This window comes from Pygocentrus nattereri, chromosome 11 (genome assembly GCF_015220715.1).
Source record: "Pygocentrus nattereri isolate fPygNat1 chromosome 11, fPygNat1.pri, whole genome shotgun sequence".
Lineage (NCBI taxonomy): Eukaryota > Metazoa > Chordata > Actinopteri > Characiformes > Serrasalmidae > Pygocentrus > Pygocentrus nattereri.
The window spans coordinates 21,899,578-21,926,901 of record NC_051221.1 but is presented as its reverse complement, the minus strand read 5'-3'; the positions used below and the strand labels follow the sequence as shown (position 1 = coordinate 21,926,901).

The 27,324-nt window shown below is 41.0% G+C and overlaps 1 protein-coding gene across 3 annotated transcripts; it reads right to left on the bottom strand.

Moving 5' to 3' along the window:
* Nucleotides 1-92: 92 nt before the first annotated feature.
* man2a2 (mannosidase, alpha, class 2A, member 2) lies at nt 93-26,856 on the bottom strand. 3 transcript variants are annotated; one of them, XM_017700103.2, is made up of 23 exons: nt 26,655-26,856; nt 24,524-25,895; nt 23,666-23,902; nt 22,311-22,455; nt 21,057-21,228; nt 20,254-20,381; nt 19,936-20,109; nt 19,075-19,261; nt 18,716-18,893; nt 18,250-18,452; nt 11,659-11,841; nt 11,270-11,384; nt 11,064-11,131; nt 10,691-10,856; nt 9,473-9,709; nt 8,602-8,724; nt 8,243-8,491; nt 7,688-7,829; nt 6,378-6,511; nt 5,897-5,974; nt 5,271-5,465; nt 4,284-4,394; nt 93-3,936 (listed from the first exon to the last, which is right to left on the bottom strand). In XM_017700103.2, exons 2-23 carry the CDS (start codon nt 24,653-24,655, stop codon nt 3,784-3,786), a joined length of 3,510 nt encoding a protein of 1,169 aa, XP_017555592.1. In that variant the 5' UTR covers nt 24,656-25,895; nt 26,655-26,856; the 3' UTR covers nt 93-3,783. The 3 variants fall into 3 exon arrangements, with proteins under 3 accessions (XP_017555592.1, XP_017555591.1, XP_017555593.1); XM_017700102.2 differs by having other exon boundaries at nt 23,666-23,923; nt 26,655-26,855; XM_017700104.2 differs by lacking the exon at nt 5,897-5,974 and having other exon boundaries at nt 23,666-23,923; nt 26,655-26,854.
* Between the last annotated feature and the right edge of the window lie 468 nt (nt 26,857-27,324).

The following is a 27,324-nucleotide window of genomic DNA, read 5'->3' as shown; positions in this document are numbered from 1 at the left end:
TCAGCAAAGAACAATATATTCTCTCTAACTTTGTTTTCAGCTTGGACATGTGTAGACTATAGCAGAGTAAAGACAGGCAAAATGACATCAACTCATGTCCATGGCTGATGTTTATTAAGTGTCAACTTTAGCTGCACTTCTTTTTATGCACGCCCCCCCCACCCCATTAGCACAAGTCCAGAAGAGAATAGACATAGCAAGGGAAAAAAAAAAATCTTCATCTCGAACAAAACATAAAAACCCAATCTGTTTGTTCACATCATATTACACAAATGAGAAACAGCTACAAAGGGACTTGTCCAAACAGCTCTAGGGCAAGTATACATGGTCTGAGGGCAAAGCAGGCCAGGAGGAACGGCATGGCTGTGAGATACACGAGGTAAACAGACAGTGTAAAAGTGTAAGGACAAAGCAGCTTAAGGAAGAGGCTACTCTAGAGCAGTCAAAAGAAGGAAAGAATAAAGCAAACAGAATAGCTTCCGAAAAAAAAAAAAAAAAAAAAAAATAATCTCAACTACAAACTTTGCAGCTTAGGCAAGCTTGATAAACATTTTATGCAATTTTAGCAGAGTGATTATCAAGGAGTAAAGCTAAAGCTCTCTAGGAGAGATGGCACCCAATTCTGACTTTAATCAATAGCTTCTCCTTGGTTTTCCACTTTTAGCACAGACTGACCTTGTCAGTTAACAGTGGAGTTGTGCAGGGTTTGAAAAAGGAATACAGTAGTACCAGAGTTTCTGTAGCTTAGACATGAGCAACAGTGACATCTCCCTCCCAGAGGTTTCATGAGTGCCTCTGATCCCTGCTCCAACAGCAGCACATGTAGAGAAATAGTGAGGGTGCTCGGTTTTCACAGTAATTCATAAGTTTGAAGCTGAGCTCTACACATGTAAGCTACTTTAAGCTGAGCAGTGCATGGAGGTCAGCAGCAGAGCGAGTAAAACTGGAGACAGCGTCACGGTTTAATAGACATCTTCCTCCTGGCAAAATGTAATGCATTTACATTTAATGGCAGTGGTAAGTATCGAGTGGATGACTGCACCCAGACAAAGAGAGACACTATGCATAGACATTATGATGGACACCACTGGAATGGAACTTTACAATGCATCTGCTGTGGCTCCTCAGCACACGGCCATTAGTGTCAGCATCCACTGATCTCTATACATATGATCTTTATATTCATATGAATTGACCCTTCCAGATCTTCACACTATGTACAAGATTGTAAGCAGGGGTCTGTCTCACGAAGCAGGATGTGTCGTTTAGCCAGCTAACTAAGTTTAGCTCAATCTAACTCTTGACTTTCTGTCTCATGTCTCTCTTCACCAGGCTACATCCCCATGGCAATTTGTGCTGCACGCATAACCTACTCCAGGGCAGGCTACGGATTTTGGATTGTAAACAGCTCTTGGACTAATCAGGGGCTAAGGGGAGGTGGACCCTTTTGGTCACTTTTTGTTCCTTCATGTGGTCTATGGCATCAATTATGTGAAGATGATAGCAGAGGAAGCAAATAAGCTCTAACGTGCTGGCAATGACAACAGTGTTGCTTTTTTACTGTTATAATTGCTTTACTTTCAACATAATTATGTAGATTTCCTTATCCTTCTTTGATAAACAAGAGGCTTGACTCATTATGTTCTACACAACTGGATGTTTGTCCAAAATGTCATGTGCATGAGGATTAATCTAAACCACAGTTAACAGAATGTTAGAGACTTTTCCCACGATTTTCCACATAATTAGACAAGATGTAAACAGTCGTTTGATGTGAAATGTGCAGTTCTAGAAAAACTTAATGGCTCTAAAACCTAACTCGCAGAAAGCCATTACATAAAAAGGTTATGAAGATGGTGCCTGATGCCCAAGACATTCTTTTTTTTCCTCCTCAACAGTTTTACAAGAAAGTTTTGTCATAAAATGCATTTTTAAAAAGCATTCACAATTCATAGTGGAGAGGTACATGCAGGGTGTTGTAAGGCAAAATATTCATCAAAGAAAACTTTTTTCCCCTCTTAGACTTACCACCATTTTACTACAATCAGCATTAAATATATAATCTCAGAGTATACATATAGGGTGAATAAAACAATCTGATAGTGACCCCCCCCCCCCCCCCGAGTTCCTATCACCACCATTACGAAGAAATCAGTCATTCAGTAAGTTTTTCCACAGTGAACCATTTCACATCAAGCCATTCTAAATGACACCCCCTCCATCCCTGTGACTGAATTATTCAGAAACCTGGGAAAAGTAGTGGATTCCCCTATTCCGCTTTTGTGAAACAAGTTAACCACAGTCTCATTTATTAGGTTTTGTGAAGCTAACCCAAGTTGAACTTGCTTCAAGGGACAGGCCCCAGTGCACTAGACATATATTCTGCTCTCATTACCTCTCCACTCTGCCATCCATAATCATCTCAGTATTATACTGCACATTTCAAAGTTTTATGTAGCTTATAGGAGGTATCATTTTCTACTGCATGGGTATCAACCTCCATTCCTGGTGGGCAATAGCACTATAGAGTTCAGTGCTCTTCCTCATTCAAACGTCTGATTCAACTCATCAGCTACACTACAAATAAAATGCCTTTATTAGTTGAATTCAGAGTGTTAGAAGAGGGTAAATACTCGTTTCTGAAGGGTCGCTGGCCTCCAGGACTTGAGTTTGAGACCCTGATCTACTGCATACCTTATGCTACACCATCCTTAGCACTGCAGGCCAGGAAAAAATGCAGATAATCCATCACTGGCTTCTTTGTAGAGAACAGCATTTTTCAAAAACAAAAAGGGGCCAACAGTGAAAGACAAACTCGGTAAAAAGGGAAGGGATAGTTCTGCCAACCACTACACTCATTCCACATAATCAGAAAAAGAGAACCCAACCAGGTTCAACCACTGACTGACTTAAGTGGGAGCAAGGCGTTCTGTAGGGCAAGTCCCTAGACGGATATGAGACGACAATAACAGTCTTCACTCAGCTGCCAAAATGAGTGAGCGAGCACACATTCACAGGAACATGCAGCTATGGCAAGCAGCACAGTCCACTGAAGTACAAAACGGGCGAGAAAAAAAAAAAAAAGAGAAAAGAGGTTGGAGCTCAGATGACAGCAACAGTTTCAAGCACAGCTTCTGCGGAATGGAGTCAACATAAAACCATAAGCCCCAAAAGCAGCTTCATATATTGCACTCGGTCCCACTAGTTTGTGAAGAGCCAATGACATATTTACATACAGTATAGAGTCCCCAGAATGTCAACAAGAGTAAGATACAGAAGAGGGGGGGGGGGGGGGGGGGGGGGGGGAGCGAGAGAGCGAGAGAGAGCGCTAGAGAGCGAGAGAGAGTGCAAGAGAGCGAGGGCGCGCGCGCGAGAGAAGGAAATAAATGTCAGTGGTTCCAGCCAGGACGACAAATAAAAATAATGACACCCTCGAATGATCTTCATCAATCACCCATGTCTAATAAAAATCCACTAGTCATTTTCTGGAATGAATCTCAAGCATATTAAAAAGAAAAAAAGAAAAAAAAAATCAAAGGTTCTTCATATCCCTCCCTTTTGGGACAGCTACTGTATCTGTAACTGGTGCCGAAATCTCTCTTTATAAAAAAAGTCTTTTAGAGTGTCCAGCAACTTCCATGTTGATACATACGTTATCTGGGTTTCATGTATTTAAGCTTATCCTCTGACAGTCAGCCAGAAAAACTGCCAATGTCCTGCCATTCTACACTGACAGCAGTGTGTAGCCTGCTGTGGTGGGCCTGGACCCGAGTACATCGAGGTCTAGCGCAGTTTGAGCTTGAAGGCAGACAGCTCCATGGGCTCCAGGCTGATGATGGAGCTGTTGGAGAGAGGAGCGGCCGAGTACATGAGTGTCAGAGACATGGGCTGCAGCAGCTGCAGGTCCAAACCCCGGAATAGTGCCGACACAGCCAGCTATAGATATGAAAGCACACAACAGGCTTATCAGAACAAGTACATCTCTTGTGGAATTAATTACAGTACAACTTTAAAAGAAAATTACATAACTTCAAATCAGCTTGAAAGAGCAATAGATAAAAAAAGAAGAAAAAAAAAAAAAAAAAAAAAAAATGCACTCACCAAAGATAATTTAATTCATAAAAAGCAAGCTTGGGGACATAGTTGGACTTTAAGCCTACATAAGCTTTGTCAGCCCCCCCCACCTTTCTCATTCTCAAAATAGACTTCTGCTGCACCTTATATTAAAAGCCTTTTTAAGTTGCTATGACTAGGGATCCTCTGTTTTCGCTTCTAGGACTGACCTTGCCTTGTGTGGTACTGCAGTTAAAGCCAGGGTTCTGAGCCTCTAGGCCACAGTCCAGTCCCAGGCGGTGCAGCAGGAGAGCTGTGTATGGGGAGGGTGAATGAGCGTCCTGTGAACAACACACACAAAGTACAATACTGCTGAGATACAAACTAGCACAATCAAAAGAGGTGGCAAAGTATTGAAATCCTCAAGTGAAAGACCCTCTCCTATCTCCAATCAACTGTACTACAATAGTAATATGGCCAACTAGAAACAGACAAGCCAAGCTAGAAAACTGCTGCTCGAATTCACATATATTTGAGTAGGTTTTCATATATGTTCGCATGAACATTGTGCTTGGTTGGCAAGTAAAAAGCATCATACTAAGCACACATAAGGCCAAAAACCATCTACATTAAGAAATGCATACTTTGAAAAGAAAGGGCACAAACCTTTTTTTGTGCAATGTGTAGGGCTAGGTGATTTTCAAAATGTGGCAACACCATAAAACACACTTTATGTGACTTTTCACAGTGCTCAGAGCAGGTAACTGTTGGCAAAACTGTATCTCCCATGAGACAGATGAAAACTGGTGCACAGCAATGTGTACACAGGGATGTGTGAACAGGACAGCCAATCAGCTGATAAAATTCCACAAGTTATAGAGAGCTTACTGTGCAATAGATATCAGATGGTCCATGTCTCTGTGGGCAGAGTGTTTGAACTTGATGTGGACATACTAAAATTAAACACAGGCATGACAAAAAATGCAGAACACGGAAGAGAAGAGCAGGGGTAGGGAACCAAGGGCCTGAGTCCAGCACAGTTTGGTGAGTTCTCTAGAATACCAACTAAACCTGGTAATTAGCTAATGAGTTGAATCAGAAGTGCTTGAGCAGGAAAATCATCAAATTGTGCAGGAATCCAGCCCTCCAGGGGCACACTTCCCCACCTCTGTAGTAGAGGATGCCAAAAACAGAGCTGCAGATGTGTGAAGGTTAACCTGGTTCTGAATGCTTCTGAGGTTGAGCAGATGGAAGTCACAGGGTAGTGCAGCAGCCAGTGGGGAGAAGGTGCGGAGAGGTGGCACACCTCGTTTCTTCGGAATGACCGGCAGAGCCAGTACCTCGTGGTTCAAGATAGCAGAGGTCATGTGACTCAGCAGGGATGGAAAACTGACTGGTCCACTGTCAACAGCCTGCAGAACCATATGCACATATTAAATAAGTAAGCTTACAGTACACACGACATAAGCTCATTTATAAAGGAGTTGTGTTTCACAGGCAAAAAACAATGCAGCCAAGAAATAAATATGATACACCAGCTACATTAATGGAGCAAGGGGCAAATTAAATAAATAGCCCTAAAAGCCCCAAAGCTGGCAGCACTTCCTAAATATTAATCATAGCCCTACATCTCATCCTGCAGCAGTTCGTCTACAGGACGAGCAAATAGTACAGAAAGCAGAAGTGAACACTTCACTAAATCATTCACAGTGACACACAGAATAGAAAGCAGCTAAGGTAATGGACAGGAACGAAGTACTACCTATTAGCCTAAAGCTACAATGGAGAAAGGGGGGTGGCATAAGAGTGTGCTACAACCCCTCTGTTGCTGTGGTAACATTACCTCTTTCTTGCTTTCTCCAAAAACATGAGCGATGATTTTATTTAACATGTGGCTGACTTTGGCATAAGAGCCCACAGGCTGCATGCAGTGAGAGAGGGAGTAAGTGATACAGAGATAGTGACACCGAAAATGAGATGAAAACAGAGTAATAAAGAGAAAAGGATGAGTAAGCATGAAATGAAAGCCAGTGAGAATGCATTGGACAGAAGGCACAAGATCTGACCAAAGCAGACAATCACGCAAACCTATTTCCATTCTATGTCTATTCAAACATTTTACTTCACTCAAATCAGCATGGATCAAAAAACACTAATGAAAACACCAAACAAAAAGAGTGAATTCATCTGTACAAATGAGCCAAGTACAAAAATTGATTTTCACTTGGCTACGCCCATCAGTAAGACTTTCTCAGCAATATGGGAACAGTGCCATCTAATGGCCGAGCCTCCTCACTCCCTTGGGCTGGGCCGGTTCCACTCACCCTACTGCTGCTAGACCTTCTCTCCAACAGTAGACGGAAGCGGTTGGCTGTCCTCTTGTTGTCCTTCAGACCTTGTCCAAGACCCCTGTTATCATCCTGCATTAATCTGCGGTCCAGAATCACCTCCAGCTGACCTGTGGAGAGAACAAGGAGAGAAAGAGGAAAGTGCAAATGAGGTAAAGTGAAAAGTAGAAATAATACCAGAAATAAATCATTTTTACTAAGGATGCATCAATACAGATACTGGTAACAGGTTGATATAGTGCTTATTTACTCACTCAAAAAATTCACCAACATTAACATCCAATACCAGTTGATACCATGTGACATAAGCCGAGTGTATACAGCCATAAGACGAATCACAGCCACTTCCCCAATACAGACAGAGACACGTAGGCTAGCAAAGCAAATGCAAAACAGCTCTATGTTCCTACCAAAGTCTATCTATGCCAACTTTACTCTGTCTGACTGAGTGGCAGTACGAGGTATAAACAAAAGGGATAAAACAGTTATTTTCTTTCATAACATGGGCTGTATAGAGACTGCAGTGTCCTACTGTGTACACCCACACCTGCTTTTACCAGTAGTGCAGTGTTAGAACTGCTGTAACTCAGTAGCTCAGTTTGGTAGCAGGTTTGCTCAGTACTCTGTGTGCAGCGTGTTATTTTGAGTGAAAGTTTCATTTTAAACTGTTTACAGACAGAACTGCCTGTAAGGGCTGCGTTTAGCATGGGCGGCATTTTCGTTCAGTGTATGTGAACCGCAAGCTTTGTCCTTACACAACAGTCTATTCAAACGTACAGTGTGAGAATGATTTCTAAAATCACACAGTGCATGTTTAGCTTTAGAGGACATTCAACTACAGCTTAAACCAGCCAAACAAGACTGAGAACACATAAAACACCACGTGAGCTCCTCAGATGCAGTAGCTTCAGATGCGATTCCTGCTGTCATTGTGCTACAGAGACCCAAAAGAGACAAAAGAACCTTTCAGCTGTACAGAATCACTTTACCGACATGGAACAAAACTGACCCTGCAACACAACTGATGTAACATAGCTAGCTAATGAACTTTGTTTAAAATCAGTGTGATTTTACCAATTTAACTGTTAGGGTAAATAAGTGCAGTGTACCTTAACAATTACATCATTCTATATAGTTACTATGGATGAAAATGAGACTATCAGCAAGTACTAAAAACCATGTACTTGTACTCTTGTAAAGTTTTACATTTTACTTTCAGGGTGACAAAACTGAACCCAAGTATCTTTTCCCCCTATATTCCTCTAAATCTGCTACAAGGTACTGACCACTGGCAAGGCTGCTGACTCCCAGGGCTTGCCCTGTGTGCAAGGTCAGGCGGTACTGGCTGTCCTGGATATAGGCCATGGTGGGCATGGGGTAGAAATTGGCCTGCAGCGGCAGTTTCTGCAAGTATCTTCGTGGCTGAATCTGAGGGGGGAAATCAATACCCATCAGTGCAAAATCATAGGCTAGTCCTCACCTAAAACTGCTATAAACCATTTAAAGGGGGGGGTACATACTAGACTCTGAGGCTTAAAAATCAGTTATAAAAAGTATAAACACAATCAAATGTGGCTTAATTTTCCATCAAAGATAAAAGGTTTAGTGTATGAAATTAGCCATAAAGTCATATTTAATTACACTTGACTAAATTATATTGTTAATCAGGATTCTCCACATTAGGGTAAGACTAGGCTTAATCAGTGTACTGATGACAAAGAAATTCATTACCAAGATGGTAGAGAAAGCACCACTGCTGCTTTTGCAGTGTTCGTGAGAGAGAGCACACTTTTAGATTCCTAAGAGGATCAGAGGGTGAATGACGTTCCAGTCAGACTGACCTGAAAGCCATTGAGGTCTGTGTAAAAAGTGTCTTCACTCTGAATGTCTGTGAGCAAACGCATGGCCAGCTCTTTATTAGTCTGGTCCCTGATGTCCACCATGGTGGTGATGTCCAGAGACAGACCATCCACCCCTGGCACATTATGTATGCGGATCGTCTGCTGAAAGTGTTGGTAGTATGTGACCACCTCAGCAAAAAGTGGACCCTCCACCACACGCACAATAGGAGGATCTCTTTGTGTGTATGGCTAAGAGACAGACAATAACAAATATTAACTTTTATTCCAAGCTTTAGACTGTCTTGTACAATTAAATTCCAATGCAGACAGATGAATTAAGACTACAGGAAAGAACTTACCTTAGCATTGCCATCTGGTAAGAAAAGGTAAGCTCCGCTCTTGTCCTTGGAAGGTCGAGTTCCATAAGTAAAGAACTGGATCTGCACCCTAACCTCCTGAGGGTCATCTTTACGACGAATACTCTGACAGCCACAGAGACAGAAATCAGTTTATCAATATTACATCTCACATGTATTTATTTCACCGATTACTATTTGTACTGCACATTAATTCTACTGATAAGGACATTGATAATAAGCTGAAGGTGCTTTTCCCTAAATTATGTTTCACTGAATTAGGCAAGCAGAGTTTTGAGAGCAAGTGGGGTTGCTGAAGTATGCATGCAGGTGTTTCAAAACTATGTTACGAAATACACTTCATTACAACTTCTGACGCTTGTGTTGCCAAGTTTACAAGCCACAAATGCAAATACTTCAGTGTATTTCATAGCAATACTAAATGATTCAAGTCACAGATGCTGTGAACTGCAAAGCATTAAACCAAACAAGTATTCTGTAGAAATTCATGATGTTACACAAAGCAAAGAGCTAAAAAAGACTAAAAACTGAAAATCAGATTTTCAGCTTTTAGCCAAAACTTAAACAGCCAATGGACCATTTTTGACCAATTTTGTAAAACACGTTTTTAATCATCTTTTATAACATCAAACTCAAACTATTTATAGCATAAAGCACCACTCACAGGCAGAGAAACACAGGACAAATATTATTTGTATAACCTGAGCATTTATATTTTAGTAGCAGAGTGGTATGTACAACCTAGACTCAAGCTAAAACTGCAAATGCACATACTGAACATTGTTTAGTCCACTTTGAGAACATAGTTAATATTGTAACATAACCAACAATCCTCTCTGAGTATCCTGCTCACCTCAAGCAGGCCTGTGGTACCAGAGAAGCCCAGCGTGAGAGACTGGCTCTGGATGTAGAACGGCTGAGGATCAGCCACCTGCGAGCGCACGGGCAGGGGGTCTATTCCCCGCACGCTCTGACTACGGCCAGGAAGTCTCAGCAGTGTGTCAGAGCGCAGAGTCATCGGGGAGTCTACAGAGTCGTACAAGTGGAACACAGCCAATCCCAGTGCAGGGAGGCGGGCCATGAAGGAAGCCTGCGCAAAGGCAAGCAGAAATGAAACAGGACAGTCAGACACAGGGAGCATCTTCAGACAGGCTCAAAACAACTGACACAAACACACCATCATATCGTAATCTAAGAAATACTGGGTTACCAAGCAAGCTTAAGACACTTTAATACAGTTACAAGCACTTGTACAAGAACATGCGTTTTAATCAAATGCATGTCACTGTAAACACATCAGCCATCTCAAACATGGCAGATTCACCGTTTACTGGCCCTGACTGATAATTACCAAACTGTAACATTTTCCCATATCAGTAATGTATGGTTCAGGAATAATATATCCATTTGATCCAGTATTAGCAGAAAAAAAAAAAGCTACTTCAGCCTTTACTAACTAAACAGGGAGGGAAAAGTCATCTTGCCACTAACTCAACTCAAAAGCCACAACAGCGGTCATGTTCAGTGGTGAGATTAGGAAGTATAAATTATTATTCATATTTATTGAGGCTTTGTTCCATCTTGATAACTAAAACAACAAAAACAAAAATGTTATTGTTTACCATTCAGAGTTGACATTGAGCTAGAGCTAAATTACTTTTTTTTTTAATCACAACTGCAATTTGAAAAACTGCAGTTTTCAAACTGCACCAGCTGCTGTCTTACATTAACCACAGTTTTCTCAAGTTTTATGAGGAGAAACACAACCCAATAGCACAGAGCTTGTGAACTTGCAGTCTCGCACACTAAATTTAGTATTCAATTCTCAAGCCAGAAAAATTGATGTGCTGGACATCTTGGCCAAAAAGACCTGGAGTTTAATTTAAAGAAAAATCACATCCAAATCACAACACTGGCCAGAAAAATCTCATTTAGATATTTTCACCAAAGCATCCAGTCCTAAACTGAATATTACAAAAGACATAATAATTACTAAGAACTGTCTACTTCAAACAACACAGAAAAAAAAAAAAAACAAACACTCATTTTATAGTCACATACAGCCACTCACCTGGTAGACCTCTCCACTCATCTGTACAGCCGAGCTCCACTGTGCACTGAGCTGCACCGGCAGAGTCTGTCCATCCTCAGTGAGCACCCTGACTCTTGCGGAGTTCACCAGTACAGTAACTACACACAGGCGCTCCTGCTCCACAGGGTTAAACAGAACCAGGTACCTGAGGAAGAGCAGCAACACTCAAGTTAAAGATTCCATTCATCACATCTACTCTTCCTTGGGGCAGGACGGTCAGTACAGTACGTTTGGAGATGTACAGCATTACATTAAGTCATTTCATTTAAACCTTCCTATTTGCTGTACTGGAATGCCAACTTTTTACACTGCACTCTTACTGGTCTGCAGTCAAACTAAGAGGGAGCCTTACCGGGGAGAGGAATCCAGCTCAATCAGTGTCTGCTGGGGTAGGGAATCGTGTGTGGCACGTCGATCATCCTGCACACATGCCAAGCACCCAGAGTCACATCACACATATTCACAACAGCAAGAGGAGGTTAAACTTTAAATGAGATATGCCGTTTACATAAATAAATATAATGCATGTATTAAGGAGAAATAGTCTGCTCTCCTCACCGTCTCCAAGAAGGGCTCTGTCTGGTAAAAGCGATACACATCTTTGTTCTTCATTATGAGGAAGTGTGCAGCGTTAATGATCACTCTTTTCAAGCCAATAAGAGAACGCAGTAACCTATACAAGCACAAAACACAGCAAATTTTTAATAATAATTCTTAATTAATTAATTAATTAATTAATTAAAAATATAAATAATAATGTCGTCCAATTAGCCATTTTCAAACTATAGTTTATCACTTTTACTAATTGCTTTGTCAAACATTTCACAATTTATTGCAACTTACAGTTTAATTTTGGGTTAGTCACTTTACACAGGTAGACTCTCTGGCATTAACCTAATGGGTTTTCTAAAAGCTTCAGTTCACTCAGCCTGGCATTAAAGACTGACCTAGTCCCATAGTCAATGACAACAGCCTCTTTGGCAGTTCCAGCGATGGCATCATGGTGCTGAAAAAGACCTATATTGCGCCTTGCATCCGTCAGAAGGGAGTAGTCCGAGGTGGGGTAGCGCCCTTCCATCCCTGCATGGCGCGCATGGGCCACAGCCAGACTATACAGAATCTCTGCACCCCTACAACCACAAACAAAATTTTCATGCGTATAGCAGCAAGGTGACAATCCAAGCAAGAAAGTGGAAAAATAAAATTTCGAAGCATTGTTTATAATTTCTCCCAGCTGCATCCATCATAGAAGAGGAACTGAATCGTACACATCAGTCAAAAAACATTTTTAAATGCATATTGAACAAACTGTGATTTATTATCTAACTTGTTAAACCAACCATGTAATACATAAATAAATGGAAACAAATTCTCAGACTTCAGCCCCAGTGTTTGCTACAAGACCCACTCATATGCCTGCCTTCTGCCTGCCTGCCAGCCAGCCTACTGGTTTTAATTTATCAGTCTATATGTCAACACTCTATAGGAGAATATTTTGTAGTAGCAGAGAGGGCAATAAAATACAATGTAATAAAAATCTAATATGAGGCATATAAAAAAAAATTAGTTTTTTTCCTGAGTTCTGATAAGTTGGAACAGACAAAAATGTGACCCTTTTGATCCAGTATTTAAAAAAATACTATCAAAATTATGAATACAATTTTTTTTTTGCTTTAATTCAGTCTTCTCGCACCTTAACTCACCCACCAGTCACTCTGACTTCGCTTACATAGCATGACATTTTAGTAATGAAGGTGAAGAATGAAGCAAAAGAATGTTGCCAAGAATCAAAAGAAGAGGGGACTTCCGGTGGTAATGGCGGAGTAGGACGCAATCTGGGTAGCTCCCGCGAATTTCGCTTAAAATTTCACTTAACATGACGCTGAGTTGGAACTCAGTAAACTGGCTGTGGAGTGATTCTACACCACTTAAGAGCCTGAGTGTTTCGGTTGGCTTGCGAAAAATGTCCTTGAAAAGAGCCGGGAAGAAAGGGAGCACTGAAGAGAGCGATGGCGCAGGTGAAAGTGTGCAGCAACAGGTTAACAAACCAATTCTTCAAGCTATGGGGCTTCTACGTTCTGACCTCAGTAAAATGAAGTCTGATATCTGCGCTACAATTGATGCCAAGCCTAGAGAGGTTACTGACTCTTTAAGGGGAGAAATTGCGATTTTGGAATCGCATGTTAAAGCGAGGATAGACGTGCTGAAGGCGACGGTTGATAGCCACCATGCTACGTTAGGGCACGTCGAGCAGGCTACATCAGCTAACTCCGACTCCATCCCAACCCTTCAGGCTCAAGTCAAAACGCTGGCTGCTGAAGTAGCGGACCTTTCTGAGAAATGCCTTGATCTGGAAGGTCGCTCCAAGAGGCAAAACTTGAGGATTGCAGAAGTACAAGAACGACTGACGCATGGCCAAAATGAGGGACTTTGTAGCGGAGTTACTAGTAAGACGTGCTCGAACTAGAGGAGCCGCCACTTCTCGACCGAGCCCACCGAGCCCTGCAAGTCCAGCCCAAGGACGGAAGACCTCCGCGCCATCTCATTCTCCGGGGTCCACTACAATCATGTGTTGGAGAACATTATACAACATTATTGTTGGAGAACATTATACAAATTCTATATTTACATAGGTTAAGCGTTTTAACGCTGGTGTTTACAGTGTGTGCCTTATAATTGCAGCGCTAAAGCATGTACAGCTATACTCATTCATTTGTCATGCCAGAGATCGATGTTATACTTTACTTTCAATCTGATATTTGGGTGGATCATTCTGCATGTTTTAGCTGAGCTTTTGAATCTAGCTTCGTGTTAACCCAGCGTGTTTATATAGCAGGACTATAATTGGTTGATAAGAGTTAGTCCAGTTGATGGTGGATGGATTTGTTTTTACTTTTTTCTTTAAGACCTGTTTTACTGATTTGCTTCTCTGTCCACGTGAGTCGTGCTGTACCGTTTGTGGTATCAGCCAGACAGTTTTTGTTAGTGTTATATTGGGTTTGTATGGGTGGGGGGTGGGACAATATGAATGCTGCAAATTGTCATAAATGTTCTATTTCATCTGATTGGATGATCTGTTTATACGGTCTTTATGCAGAATGCTCCTGACAATTCTAGTAGGAAGGGTCTGGATCTAACGTTTACTAGTTGGAATGTGCGTGGGGTTAATGAACCAGTTAAGAAAGTCTTGATGCATTTGAAATCTCTCTCTTCGGATGTAATATTTCTGCAAGAAACCCATTTTAAACGGGATCTCCATCTCCGATGTGATATACTTGCCCTACCCAGTTACATCTCTTTTTCCGCCAAAGCCAGAGGTGTGGCAATTTTAATTCGCAAAGGAGTTCTATTTAAAACACCATTCTACTATTGCGGATAAGGAGAATGGATATATTATTGTCACTGCTGAATTGCGATCTATACCTGTAACCTTACTGAATGTATATGGGCCAAATTATGATTCCCCTGACTTTTTCAGGAAGGTAATTGACAAGATTCCTGATATTTCTCATTCAAATTTAATATTTGGGGGTGACTTCAATTGTGTTTTGGACCAATGCCTAGATAAATCAGCAACAGCAAAGAATCCCTCTTCCAGCACAAGCACTTTTTTTAAAGGCATTTACCAATAACTAATATATATGACATTTGGAGGATCTTAAACGGTGCTAAGTATCATAATATTATTATATCCGATCATAGTCCAGTGGCCCTTTCCTTGACATTGGGAAAGGTAGATAAACCACAAAACATTTGGCGGCTTAATCCCCAGCTGCTGACAGATCCTACCTACTTTTTCTCTTATTTGGAGCTTGAAATTAAATTTTTCTTTGAGTCTAATGACGAACCTGACAAATCAGCATCTGTACTTTGGGATACATTTAAGGCTTACATAAGAGGTAGTATTATATCTTATCAGGCATCACAGAGGAAAAGAGAAAGCAGAGCAGGCAGAACTTGAAAATCAAATAGAAAATCTAGAGAGGGAAAATGCAGCTAATCCTACGATATGATATAAAAGATATCAGCACTTAAATTCAAGCTTAACCAGATTCTGTCGATGAGAATTAGTAAATCCTTTCTTTATTTAAAACAAAAAAGCTTAGAATTTGGGGATAAACCACAGAAACTTTTAGCAAGGCAACTTCGTAAAGCAGAATCTGACCGGACAATTCATATAGTTAAATCAGAATCTGTTGTCATTCTTACTAAGGCAGTAGACATAAATAGGAGATTTCAACAATTTTACGAGCACTTGTATACTACTAAATCCAATGCAGATCCAAAGATAGTAGACGATTTCTTACAGGATTGTGCACTACCCACATTAAATCAGGATGAGCAAGATAAGCTTGGTGCTGAAATCACAATTGAGGAAATTTCTAAATCTATAATGTCTACATGGTGTGGTAGAACTTCTGGCCCTGATGGGATTTGCAACAAACTGTACAAAAAATTTGATAAATTACTTTCCCCTTACCTGCAAAGGGTTTATAAACATGCCTGTGAGAACATGTGTCTACCCCCCACAATGGCTGAGGCAATTATTACACCGATTCCTAAAAAAGGTAAAGATCCAAAATTTCTAGCAAACAGATTGAGTTTGGTGGTGGCCCAGTTAGTACACCCTGATCAGACAGGCTTTATACCACACCCTAATTCCTCTGACAACCTTAGACACCTTTTTAACATTATACACACACCTAGAGCTGCTGTTTCAGATTTTGCTGTGCTCTCACTTGATGCAGAGAAGGCATTTGACCAAATTGAGTGATCTTATTTGTTTGCTGTTTTGAAAAGGTTTGATCTTGGAGACTCTTTTATATCTTGGATTAAGCTGCTATATGTCAATCCTTGTGCAAGGATCTTGACTAATAAAACACTTTCCCCCACAGTTCAAGCTGCATAGGGGTACAAGGCAAGGCTGCTGTTTATCCCCTTTACTGTTCTCCTTAGGAATAGAGCCTTTAGCTCAGTCTATCCGGGCCCATCCTGGTATTTTTGGTTATGATATTAGTAGCACGTCAAACAAAATTTCCCTGTATGCTGATGACATTCTTTTATTTATTTCAGACCCCAAACTTAGTATTCCAAACTTTTTAAACTCGATTAGTTATTTTGGGACATTTTCTGGATACAGGACAAATTGGGGCAAAAGTGAATTAATGCCGATTTATGTTAAGGATACATCCTGGCCCCATTCCTTCCGCTTTAAAACTTCTATTGACAAATTTACTTATTTAGGTATTGAGGTAACAAGGTCACACACTTCTTTGTTTGAAGCAAACTTCAACCCCTTGCTGATTTAGCTCAAAAATAATATAAAATTTTGGAAAACTTTGCCAATCTCCTTACTGGGTAGGGTCAACGCTATTAAAATAACCTTTCTTCCACAATTATTGTAGCTTTTGCAGAATATCCCACTGTTAGTAAAATCTTTTTTTTTCCCCATTATAATTCCTTTCGTGTGGGATTACAAAGCATGTAGAATCAGTAAGGATCATCTTTGTAAATCTAAATCAGAAGAAGGATTGGCCTTACTAAATTTCATACATTACTATTGGGCAGCCAATGTGAGAAATATTGTCCAACATGTTGAGAATCCATCAGTGTGCGCTAATTGGTTGAAAATGGAAAGAGAGGATTGTTTGCCCTACACTATAGACGCCGTCATTTTATCTCCTACAGCTCAATCATTCTTTATGTAAAAGAAATCCTATTATTTATGATACAATCCGTATTTGGAATCAATTAAGAAGCCACTTCAGTTTTATGAAAATGCCTTTCTTGCTTCCAGTTGTGTCAAACCCTTCTTTCATTCCGTCTACTTTGGATGGTTCATTTGGTATTTGGGAAATTCAGGGATTATGTAAGATTGGAGACTTATATGTGTCTGGGACTTTTGCCTCATTTCAGCAGTTGCAGGAGAAGTATAGTATACCTGGAAATCATTTTTTTAATATCTTCAGGTCAGAAATTGTCAAATCATATTTGCCCGATTATACTGCAGCAAAATTAGATAGTCTTGATCAGTGTAGGAAACAGGCAGTAGGAATGAACAGGGTGATTTCTTATCTATATTTCAGAGCTTTAAGTCTCCGAGCACGCAATCATTCAAAAATGCATGGGAAGAAGAATTAGGCATAAAAATTTCTGAGGATGTTTGGGAAGCTAGTCTCGAACACATTCATTCTTGCTCTATTAATGCTAGGCACTGTTTGATTCAGTTTAAAATATTACATAGACTACATTACTCAATGGTAAAGCTGCATAAACTGTTTTCAGATATATCACCCTTGTGTGATAAGTGTAAGTAAATTGAGGCCACCCTCTCTCATAGCTGTACTCGGTCCTAAGATTCAGAAGTTTTGGGCTGACATTTTTTCAGCCCTATCTGATATGTTGAAGGTACACCTGGAGCCAGACCCAGTTCTTATCATATTTGGAATATCAGAAGTATTACTGGAGCTCTCCTCAGCTCAGAAGCAGTTGATTTCCTATAGTTTAATTACTGCTAAAAAACTCGTTATTAATTTCTGGAAACATGCAGGAGTACCATCGATTAAGCAGTGGATTGCAGAAATGACACATACAGTACAGTTGGAGAAAATTAGGTTTATGCTGAAGGACAAACTTAAGTTATATGACGAGATCTGGATCCGTTTAATATTATTCCTTAAAGGAGACTGAAACTAAACAAGACCTACTTTGTACATCCACATCTTACAGGCAGCATTCATAGGAGGGTGGTGGGTTGGGGATATTGGTTCGCTTTGCTTTTCCTGTGTTTTTGTTTAGTTGGATCATTGTTACTGCTTTCATATCATATCATTGCATGTGTGTCATTCAAGACAATTGAATTGTGAGCAAAAAACGAAATGCTTCTTAATAGAAATATTGAATCAAGAATCAAAAGAAGCTTTACCCGAAAAAAGTGCACACAGGCTATACTCGTTGCAGAACAACTAGACTGAGTTTTTTTTTGGGTATCAACCAAGTCACATTTTTTACAGCAGCAGTGACGAGTGTTTAGTACTACACTTGAATGAAAAATATTTCTCTACATGGTTCAAGAAGCCCAAATATTGTCTGTGGGTAGGAAGTCACTGCATACCTAGGCAATATCAATTAGTATAATGCTAGGAGCTAGTGTAAACAATCACCAGTTGCAGCTTTAAAAAAATGCTAATTACAAGCACAGGTCCATGAAGTATTTTGCCAGACCTTTTGGGGAGGGGAATAAAGAAAATCCTTAGGCCACCTGGCAAGTGCAAATGCCTTTCATTTTTCTTGGGGATACCAAACACAAGTGGGTAGTTTTTGACAATACAAATTAATTCCTGCCAAACAAGAAAGCTACAGCCAAAGCAGTAATTAAATCATTAAGCTAAAGCAGAGACATCTCTGTGCCAATTTCAGCTAGACAAAAGGCTGAACAATACCAAGCTGTCATACAAAGTCTTGTCACAGAAGGCATAGTATGTGGTTAAAAGCTCAGTGGAAGTTTATGCAGAGTTAAAGACTGATTGTGGACTCACCTAAGGTGGGACTCCAGCACACGGTCCAGGTTTTTGTAGAATGGTCGGGAAGTGTAGTAGCCACTCCAATAATGATCCTCTCGGTCAGCATAAGCAAAAAAATCTCCACTTAGTACCGGGTAACCAGGTGGTCTTTGCCCCTGGGCCACTCCATTAGCCTTATATACTGCACTGAAGTAGTCCGTCAGCGTGGCAAACTGGGCCTTTGGAAACAAAGAAATCTACTATTAACTATCTTAACCACTTTGGGCAAATTTAGACAAAATGCTGTGCAAATAGTGCTTATGCATTCACTGAAATTAACAAGTAAGCCTGCATTTAGAATACTGTGCTGGTTATTCTTGTTTATGAAATGTAATCTGCTCCAGGCACACGTAATTATTTACTAGCTGGGTTTTGCTCTAATGTGGGAAAACCAAATCAAAAAGTCTATTAAGGGTTTCGATGACAGAATGGCTACGCTTACCTGTACATGCATTTCTGGGTGAGAGTTCATGTAATCAAAAAGCTTCTGGTAGTTGACATATTGTTGATCCCACTCTAGGGCTTTGTCATAGCGGAAATCGTCTCCCAATGGTACAAGCACCACCTTGCTACGGAAAAGCTTGGACTTCTTACGGTACTGGTCCAAAAGGACATTGGCCCTGGGACACAGAAACAAGGATGGAAACCATCTATTACCCCTCATTCAATCAGTGCTTCACCAGGGTTCTTTTTGCCAACAGGAAAAAGTGAGCAGAAGAGATACAAAAGAGCTTGTGTCTGCCAAGAGTAAAATAAAGAAAGGTGCCAAGTGTCACCAATGATCTACTTTTCTCTTCTTACCTCTCTGCTACGTTGGCATCTGAGATAGCCCGAGGAGGCACCTTCCAGGGGCAGTTGACCCGGCTGCCTGGCAGCCTCTTAAAATCAAACTGGCAGCAGATCTTTGGGTCAGGCCCACAAGTGTGGGGCACATCGTAGCTATAGAAGGGCATCATGTGACAGAACAGGTCTGTGCCTGACTCCGGATCTGTAAACCAAAAAACAATGCAGTAAAAGATTTAATAAAATACATTTTAAAAAAAGGTTTATTTTCACAACAAATGAATTTGGAGAGGTACAACTCTTGGTGATACATTCTGCAAGGAACACTTGGCTGGATGTACTATAGCTTCTGGCACAAACTCTCAAAAACCTACAAGGGAGCTTTTTAACAGCTTACTGAAGCCATGTCTAATTAATTATGGCTTCTTATTCTTAATTTAAGCTTCTTATTCTTGAACACAAAATCAGTTGATTATTTTATTGGAATGAAAACTGTTGACTGCAATCTACACTGTGCATTGTACAGAGCTTTGACATAGAACATGGTTGCATCATTTTATTGTTCACACCAGTATTAGTTGTTGCCAAGGGTGCCGGCTGATGTGCTTCCTCCATGTAGAGAAGCAAGCAAGAACATCTTTCTAAGCAATGGTGCAGGAAAGCTGAGCATGCTTAATGTAGAACACTAACAGCGCTGCTCTGATTAACCAAAGACAGCAACTAAGCCATATTTCCTTGCCAAAGAACAATTGTGCTCTTCCAGACTCCTGTAGGGATCTGATCTTGAGAAGAGGACCAGGTACCAGCTGCATCTTAGGTACCAGCTCGAAATCCATTGATTACATGATTTGTTGAGGCTCCAAAGGGAAGAGAACTCACCCCAAGCCTGTCTCCACATGAACTCCAGACTACGCGAGGAGGAAAAATGCTTCTTAACAGAGTAGTGCACCCTTTGGATGAGCATGCTGGTCAGGTTAGCCCTCTTCAGCAGGTAAGGCATGGTAGCACTGTGGCCAAAAGGGTCAACAGCCCATCCTGAGCGAGGAGTCACACCTGAGCAAAAACAATTTTAAAAATGGGAGCATAGCAAAGAATACATTAATGGAATATGCTGTGTGTACACAAGAGTTGAACAAGCAAAATATTTGAGGACATTAGCTACCACTGTTTACTGTTTGCATTGTCCTTTGAGCATACCCAAGTTCTTCTCCAGCCACTGATGGCCCTCGATAAGCTGGTCAATCATGGCAAAGTAGTGAGCATTGGCTTCGTCCGTCATTACCCAGCCTCCTGTCACGATCTCTAGCTGCCCTCCCAGGATAAGTCTATAAAAGAGGATTTAAAATTACAGATCTGATCAGCAGAAAGGAAAATCCACTTCTAACTACAAGACTTTGCTACAGGACATGAATCTTTGTCAGGAGCATCCTACTTGCTCTGCTACAGAATGAAAGCTAATAAGAACTTGGTTTTAAGTAGTGGGACAGAATACAGCAAACAGAGGGAGTCAATATGGCAAAAAGGTGATCACGATCCTTCAAGAATCTTTCACGATATACAACATCTAATAAATTAGACAAGACAAAGAACTACCACAGAAAAAAAAAAACTATCAATAGAGTGATTTACATTAAAACATTTCACATGCTGTGCCTCTAAACTAAATCCAAAAAACAGCACTAATTAGGCTTTCTCTGTACTCAAACATGTAACTGGGAAGTGTTTTCAGGTTTTTTTTTTTTTTTGAGTTGACACAACTTTATCCCTTGTTCACAATAGCAATGCAATAATAACTGCAATTCAGACGAAGTCACCGTTTCTGCATTAAGATGTAACCCATTTAGCCCGATCATTCACTATTTAACATATTAATACATTTTCTTAATGATTAATTTGGCATTCTATTGCACACGTAATACGCATTGATGCATATTCCTTATGACCCATCTGTCCCCACACTGCGACCCACCAGAACCCAAACTTTGAAAACTGACACTTACTTGCGCATTACGTCTTGTTTGTGAGCGTCTGCGCTCTCCCACCACTTAACAAAAAAGGATATCTCAGACCAGATGAACTTCCTGCGTGGGTCCTCTGCCAGCTTGACCACCATGTTATTGAGAATGTGCTGTGTTTGATCATTGTAGTATTTGTCAAAGGTTTTGACCCAGCCTGCCAGAGCAGAAAGAGAGAGTAATCATCACACTTGATCCAGGTCTTCAGACACTGCACTAGATCCAGCTGTGATGGATTTGGCTTGAAAATCAGCTCTGCAGGACATTAGTTCTCCAGGAGTGAAACTGGACAACATTGCAATACAGTGCCTTAGAAAAGTTATTCAAATCACAATGTAAAAATAGTAGGTTAGCTACCCAACACAAAAACACATCACCATGACCAGTTCTTACTGTAGCCACTTCTTATCAAAGCAGCAAATACTCTCTTTACAAAAACTCAAAATACTTAAGCACTTCTGCAGCACTTTGTTATACTAAGAACAACTTTTTAAAAATAACATTTGTTTTATTATTTAAAAGGAAACGGTGCTGTGCAGTGTTAAAGGGTTCGAACCTCTGTGTCAGCATGAATAAGAACAAAACAGGACTGCTCATGTGTGTGACAGACACTATTTCAGCTCTGCTGAACCCCATTAAGTCAACATGCAGCAGCCAGCACGTACACTGCATTGTTACATAAAGAGGACTGGTAGACAAAGTTCTACTCCAGGGCTGCAGTTCCACACAGCAGCGCATGTATGCACTTCTAGGTCACGGAGATTAAGTGTCAGGTACTAAAATTCTTTTAATAAGCTAGGCATTTGGAGCTCAATATTTTGAGGTCACTTGACATACCGGTCTGTAGCTCATTCCACAATGACCAGAGATCCTCAGTGCATGTCCTGCACAGCACCACAGCATATCTTGACCTGCACTCCTGCTGCCTGACCTACTTTATCTACAGTGAACCATCATGCTCCTGCTGATGTACCAGCTGAATTTGCTGTATTTATTTCCTTTACTCCAAGGCAAAATAACAGATGTCAAGTCTGCTTAATGGTGGAAGTGCTAAAAGATTAATTAAAGAGAGACTTGTATGCGCTCTTCTTTAAAGTTTGCACTTCAAGTACAAACAAATATAATTAATGCTAGAGCACCAGCAAATCTATGTTCTACAGAACTTAAAATCACTGCACACAAAAGCTTGCCGAACTAAATAAAAGACAACCAGAAACTGTGATTGTTTGTTTTACCTACCTGGGTCATTGTGGGAGTGCGGTACCACAAAAACCTGCAGGGGTTCATTGTCCCACTCAGTGGGCTCATATGTGATCTCAAAGCCTTGTTTCCACACACCTCCATCCACATTATCAAAGCTCAGCAAGGAGTACACATCCAACATCTATGGATATACAGACATACAAACACAAGCAGGCATTTCAATGAAGCACTGGCTTTCAACCCAGCTCAATATTAAAAGGTCTCCCAGCATTTAGTGCTACTAAAAAGACTTTAAAATGCTTGCCAGCATGTCTGCACTTCATTTAATTACAGCAAAGATTCAACAAGTGTATGGTAAACCAACAGCATGCACCAAACACAAGTGTGCAATGATTGTCATTTTTGTTAATATACGTAGAACAACAACCTAACATTTTCCAAGGTGGACTCCAAAAGCTCTAGTCAACTTTCATACCTCAAGATTTAAAATGACACACTCCAGCTTCTATTATTATTATTATTATTATTATTATTATTACTATTATTTATTACTACATTACATGTGAAGTTGCACAGTACAAGCTTCAATAGAATAATTTTACAACAAATCAACAAAAAGTCTTCAACAAATTTGATTTTATGTAACGTCTGTCACAACTATCATGTAATAACCTGATGCCAATTATTTGAATAATTTTAGACAGTTGTCAGGATTATTATCGCCAGCTGATGTCACTTGAGTGCTACTAAGCATCAACAACTAGGAACAAGACGGTTAATCAGCCAGTTTAGTTTGCTTTAGGCTTGCACATTTAATCAGACAGTAAAACACATGAGCAGTGAAAAAGGTGGCAAAAACCAACCCCCTGGGAGAGGAATCAGTCCTGAGAAACAGCTGCAGATTTTAATAAGATTATTCATATGCATTCTGAAACTAAGATACAGGGATACTAAATGAGTACTAAGATGCAATACTAAAATAGCTGCTTGGAATTTATTTTAAATATGTATTTTGGTGTTCTTGCTAGGAATTGGTTGCATATTGGTTGCATAAAATTGTTCACTGAATAATGACCCTCAACTGCTGTGCTCAGTTTAGGGGACAGAAAGGATTTTCTTCAAAAAACGAATCAAACCTACACAATTCACATGAATGGCATATTCATTACTAATATTCATTACTGAAACCGGCGAATTTTGCTAAAAGGTGATTAGTTCACATGCGTATTTAGAAGTTGCTTACAATATTAATCATGCTGACTCTGCAATTAATCTGCAGTTTTAAAAAAATCGTGATGACAGGCTTGTTTTGTGTCATTGAAAAATAATTCTTCCAAACTTTTTAAACAGTACAGAAATTCACCCCTACATGAACTCTGAAGTGCATTCACCTGTAGGTCAGTCTGGCCACGGCGGCCCAGTGCAAACTGGCAGTCTTGGGGCTTGACAGAGAGAAAGGTGGGTCTGCCATCAAAGGGCAGTACCCAGGAGCCATTGGCGCTGCGAAAGGGCAGCTGGCCACTGGGAGAGACGGCGCCCGTGTCTGTGAGCTCCAGCACTGAGTCTTTAATGTGACTGATGATCTGATGGTTCTCCTCCAGAAGCTGCTCCAGCTGCTCAATGCGGTTCTGCAACACCGAAATCTGGCTCTGAAATGGAAGGGAGGAAAGGCAGGGGAAGGGAGGCGTAATCTACCACCACACTTCTACAAAACCACAGATCAGACTTCTACAGGCAAAGACAGCTAGGACTGCAAGACTGACATGATCTTGGTCATTTTATGTACCATGTTAATCCTTTTTTTGGAGCTGATGTACAACTAACACAAACATTCTAGACATATTTGCAATGCTTTTAATTCATATGTACTGAACATTGTTTTTATACTGCTTGAAATATTGGAATAACTTTGTCAGAGGTCAATGATTACATTGCATTAGTCATTAGGCTTTTTGTATGACCATGCCATTATGCAGTCCACTTATTACCGAAATTCTACAACACAATCTAGACAGTTTAGTCTGATTTAAAAAGCTTTTGGGTTTGACAATGACCATTCGGCTCCTTCAAAGCTAGCTGCCAGTTCCTGATGGGCTGCAAACTGATTAAATGACTACCAGACAGTCAACTCAAAAACACCAAAAGCTTTAAAAAGTATGGCTTTAAAGCATATGCAAGCAACACTGTAGAAATAACCAACAATCTTCAGCAAGAAGACAGAAGTGCTTTACATCTTTTAGCGCTCTTACCCTTGGAAAGTTCCCCCCATTCTGTCTTCTGGCAGGATCATGCTGGACCCGGTCCAGCATCAGATAGAGGGAGAAAACGGCCACACAGAAAATGGCCCCGCCACACACAGTCACCTGCTTTTTCAGTTTCATCCTGCCCTTTTAGACAAAAAGCACTGCAGCAAGGGCTGAATGGGGGGAAAAAATCCAAAACACAATGAAAAAGGAGTAAACCTGAAAACCTTAAAAGCCCCAATAGGTCCAGGGTCCAGGCTTTGTCAGCCGGACTTCATGTCCTCTCCTGCAGTCCCATAGAGCTCCAATCTCTGGAGCAGGGGCCAGGGGGCAGGCAGCACCGGGGACGATGGTCAAATAGAACAGGCCAGCAGCCTGTCAACTGCAACCAAACCCCCGCCAAACACTGTTCCTTCAAAGTGGCCCTTGTCCTCAAGCCGCACACATTCAAGCCCAAAGGGACAGAAGGGGGGGGGCAGAGAGGAAAAAAAAAAAAAAAAAAAGAACAACACAGGTCCCAAACAGTGGGAGCCCAAACAGGAAGCCTACTGTTCCTGCAGCATACTGTGTGTATGCGTGTGTGCTGCTTTGATTCACAGGGTTAAGATTAGTCCCTCATACGCCCGAGATCTCCTCTCTCTCAGTTGGCTGAGGAGACAAAGCCATCACAGTGAATGTAGGTTTCCACAGAGTAGTTCAGAGGCGAAGGCTGAATGAGAAAGACTTGGCTCATCACATCCCCCCTTTCTTCAGTGTTTTTTTTTTTTAAGCAGGCTGAAGGAGGCTGCTGGCTTACTCTGAATGTCACTATGCTCTCGAGGCCCCAATACAACAGACTAAGCAGTCTCCCCTATACTAAAGATGCTGAAAACAAGCAATGATTGCCTCTGTTCTCACACAGCAGAAGAGTGGAAAGCAAATAGAGGAACAGAGAAAAGAAGAGACTGCCTTCTACACAAAAGTAAACTCAAAAATAGCAGGAGTAAAGTGGCCTGGATTTCACTGTTTAGTCAAACAGGTGTTCATCCTCCACTTCTCTCTTAAACCTAACAGGAGCTTAATCTTCTCGGCTCAGGGCCTGTCACTGACTTAGCCGCCCTCAAAAGGGATTTGGGATTACTATCCAAACATTTAAATTGGCCTGGCTAGTTGTTAACGGCAAAACAAGATTCCCTGTCTTGCATTAGAAATATTACTCTTGCCAGTTTCATTAAATGAAAAAGACACATAAGAAAAGTTCAAGGACATCCATAAAGACGGTGCTGAACTACCGTCATCCAGATTTACAACAGTGCCCTTGTGTAGATGAAGCCCTTCGAGTTCTCATGCGGCCATGCTGTGGTTCCAACATGAGGACACCTCGGAGAACAGAAAATATCTGTGAACAAGAGAAAACCCGTTTCAGGTGTCTACAAGACTTATAACTGTATTATAAAACAATCTGCTGCTATCCAATGAAGATTAGGCGAGCCGTCAGCCGATAAACATACTACAAAAATGACTGAACATGGATGTTTAACCTTGTTTCATGAGCAGGTGCTCGCCGAGCTTTCACACTAAAGCGGTAAGCTAGTTAGCTAATCTAGCTAGGTGACAACTATGCTGCTCAATATAGCTAACAAGCTAGCTGACACAACACAGAAGTGCAGTTGCTTAAATGAGATAATATCAACGTGACCGGGTTTCAAAAGTTGTAGTAAAAGCAATGCGGCTTTCGTTTCATTCTGCATGTTTATCTGCAAACGTGTCTAAGCCGAAATAACAGCAGCAAAACGAAGCTTTAGCGTGCTAGCTAGCTAATGTTAACCTAGTTACCTACCGGGCTACGTACTAATAACATGTGTGCTAGACGGAAAGCTGTACTGCCAACTGGGGGTTACCCCGTCACTGTTTAAAACCATAATGACACAGCTGATGCCAAGTACCGCAGTCTGCACACAGACTGACTCACCGCTACTCCTATCACTAACGCTGGACGCCGTACCGTGTTAGCCTGTTAGCCAGTTAGCATTAGATAATCCACTCCACTCGCCCGCTAGCTTGTTGGCTAATTCTCCCAGCTCCAGCTCACCTAGCAAATTCAGTTCTGGTCCATTTTTTGGACACAATCGACCCTTCTATCCAATTTGCTGCCTACCGTTAGCTATGAAGAGCCGTCCTCGTCTTTATGCATTTTCGTTCCTAGAAAAAGTCCCTACCGCAAAGCAATACAAACGGTAGTGTGTGTTATCCAAGAAAAACAGTGTTCGTCCGTAATTCCTCCTCCAGAGCCGCCTGCTAGATCAGCGCCACCGCGGTCGTAGTGCTCGGGACACGGAGAGGCATGATGGGAAGAAGAGGGGCCATGTGACCGGATAGATGGAGGGAGATAGGAGCAGATAGCCTACCTCTACAGCAGAGCCCTGCGTGTGGCCTTTGATCTGTGAGGATAAGGGTGGCTCACCCTGGGAAATTGTGTCTGGGGCGATCAGTTTCATTTTTTGGCCTTTGTGCGTTAAGTTTTCTTATTAGATCCACCAAGCGTATTTCTGTTGACTAAGAAGATGAGCTGTGGCTTTTTACTTTCCACTCTGTCCACACAGACATTAAAGGAATGGTTCACTGACAACTAAAAAGTACACCCTTTACCCCCCTTACCACAAACAGAGTCAACTAACCAAGACAGATTTGGTGTCTCTTTAGTTTTGTGCTGGAGCTACAACACTAATGTAGCTAACAAGTCATTGAAGTCTATGATGCTCAAAAGTATTATGTAAACGTTGTAAGACAAAATTAGACACCAAACTTGTCTTGGTCAGTCGGCTCTG

Coding starts and splice junctions, on each gene's coding strand:
- man2a2 (XM_017700102.2), bottom strand. CDS start 24,655: ATGAAACTGAAAAAGCAGGTGACTGTGTGTGGCGGGGCCATTTTCTGT. Junction 11,842..18,249: donor GTGCTGGAGTCCCACCTTAG/GTGAGTCCACAA, acceptor TTGTGGTTGTAG/GGGTGCAGAGATTCTGTATA. Junction 3,937..4,283: donor GCAGTACCACACAAGGCAAG/GTCAGTCCTAGA, acceptor TCATATCTATAG/CTGGCTGTGTCGGCACTATT.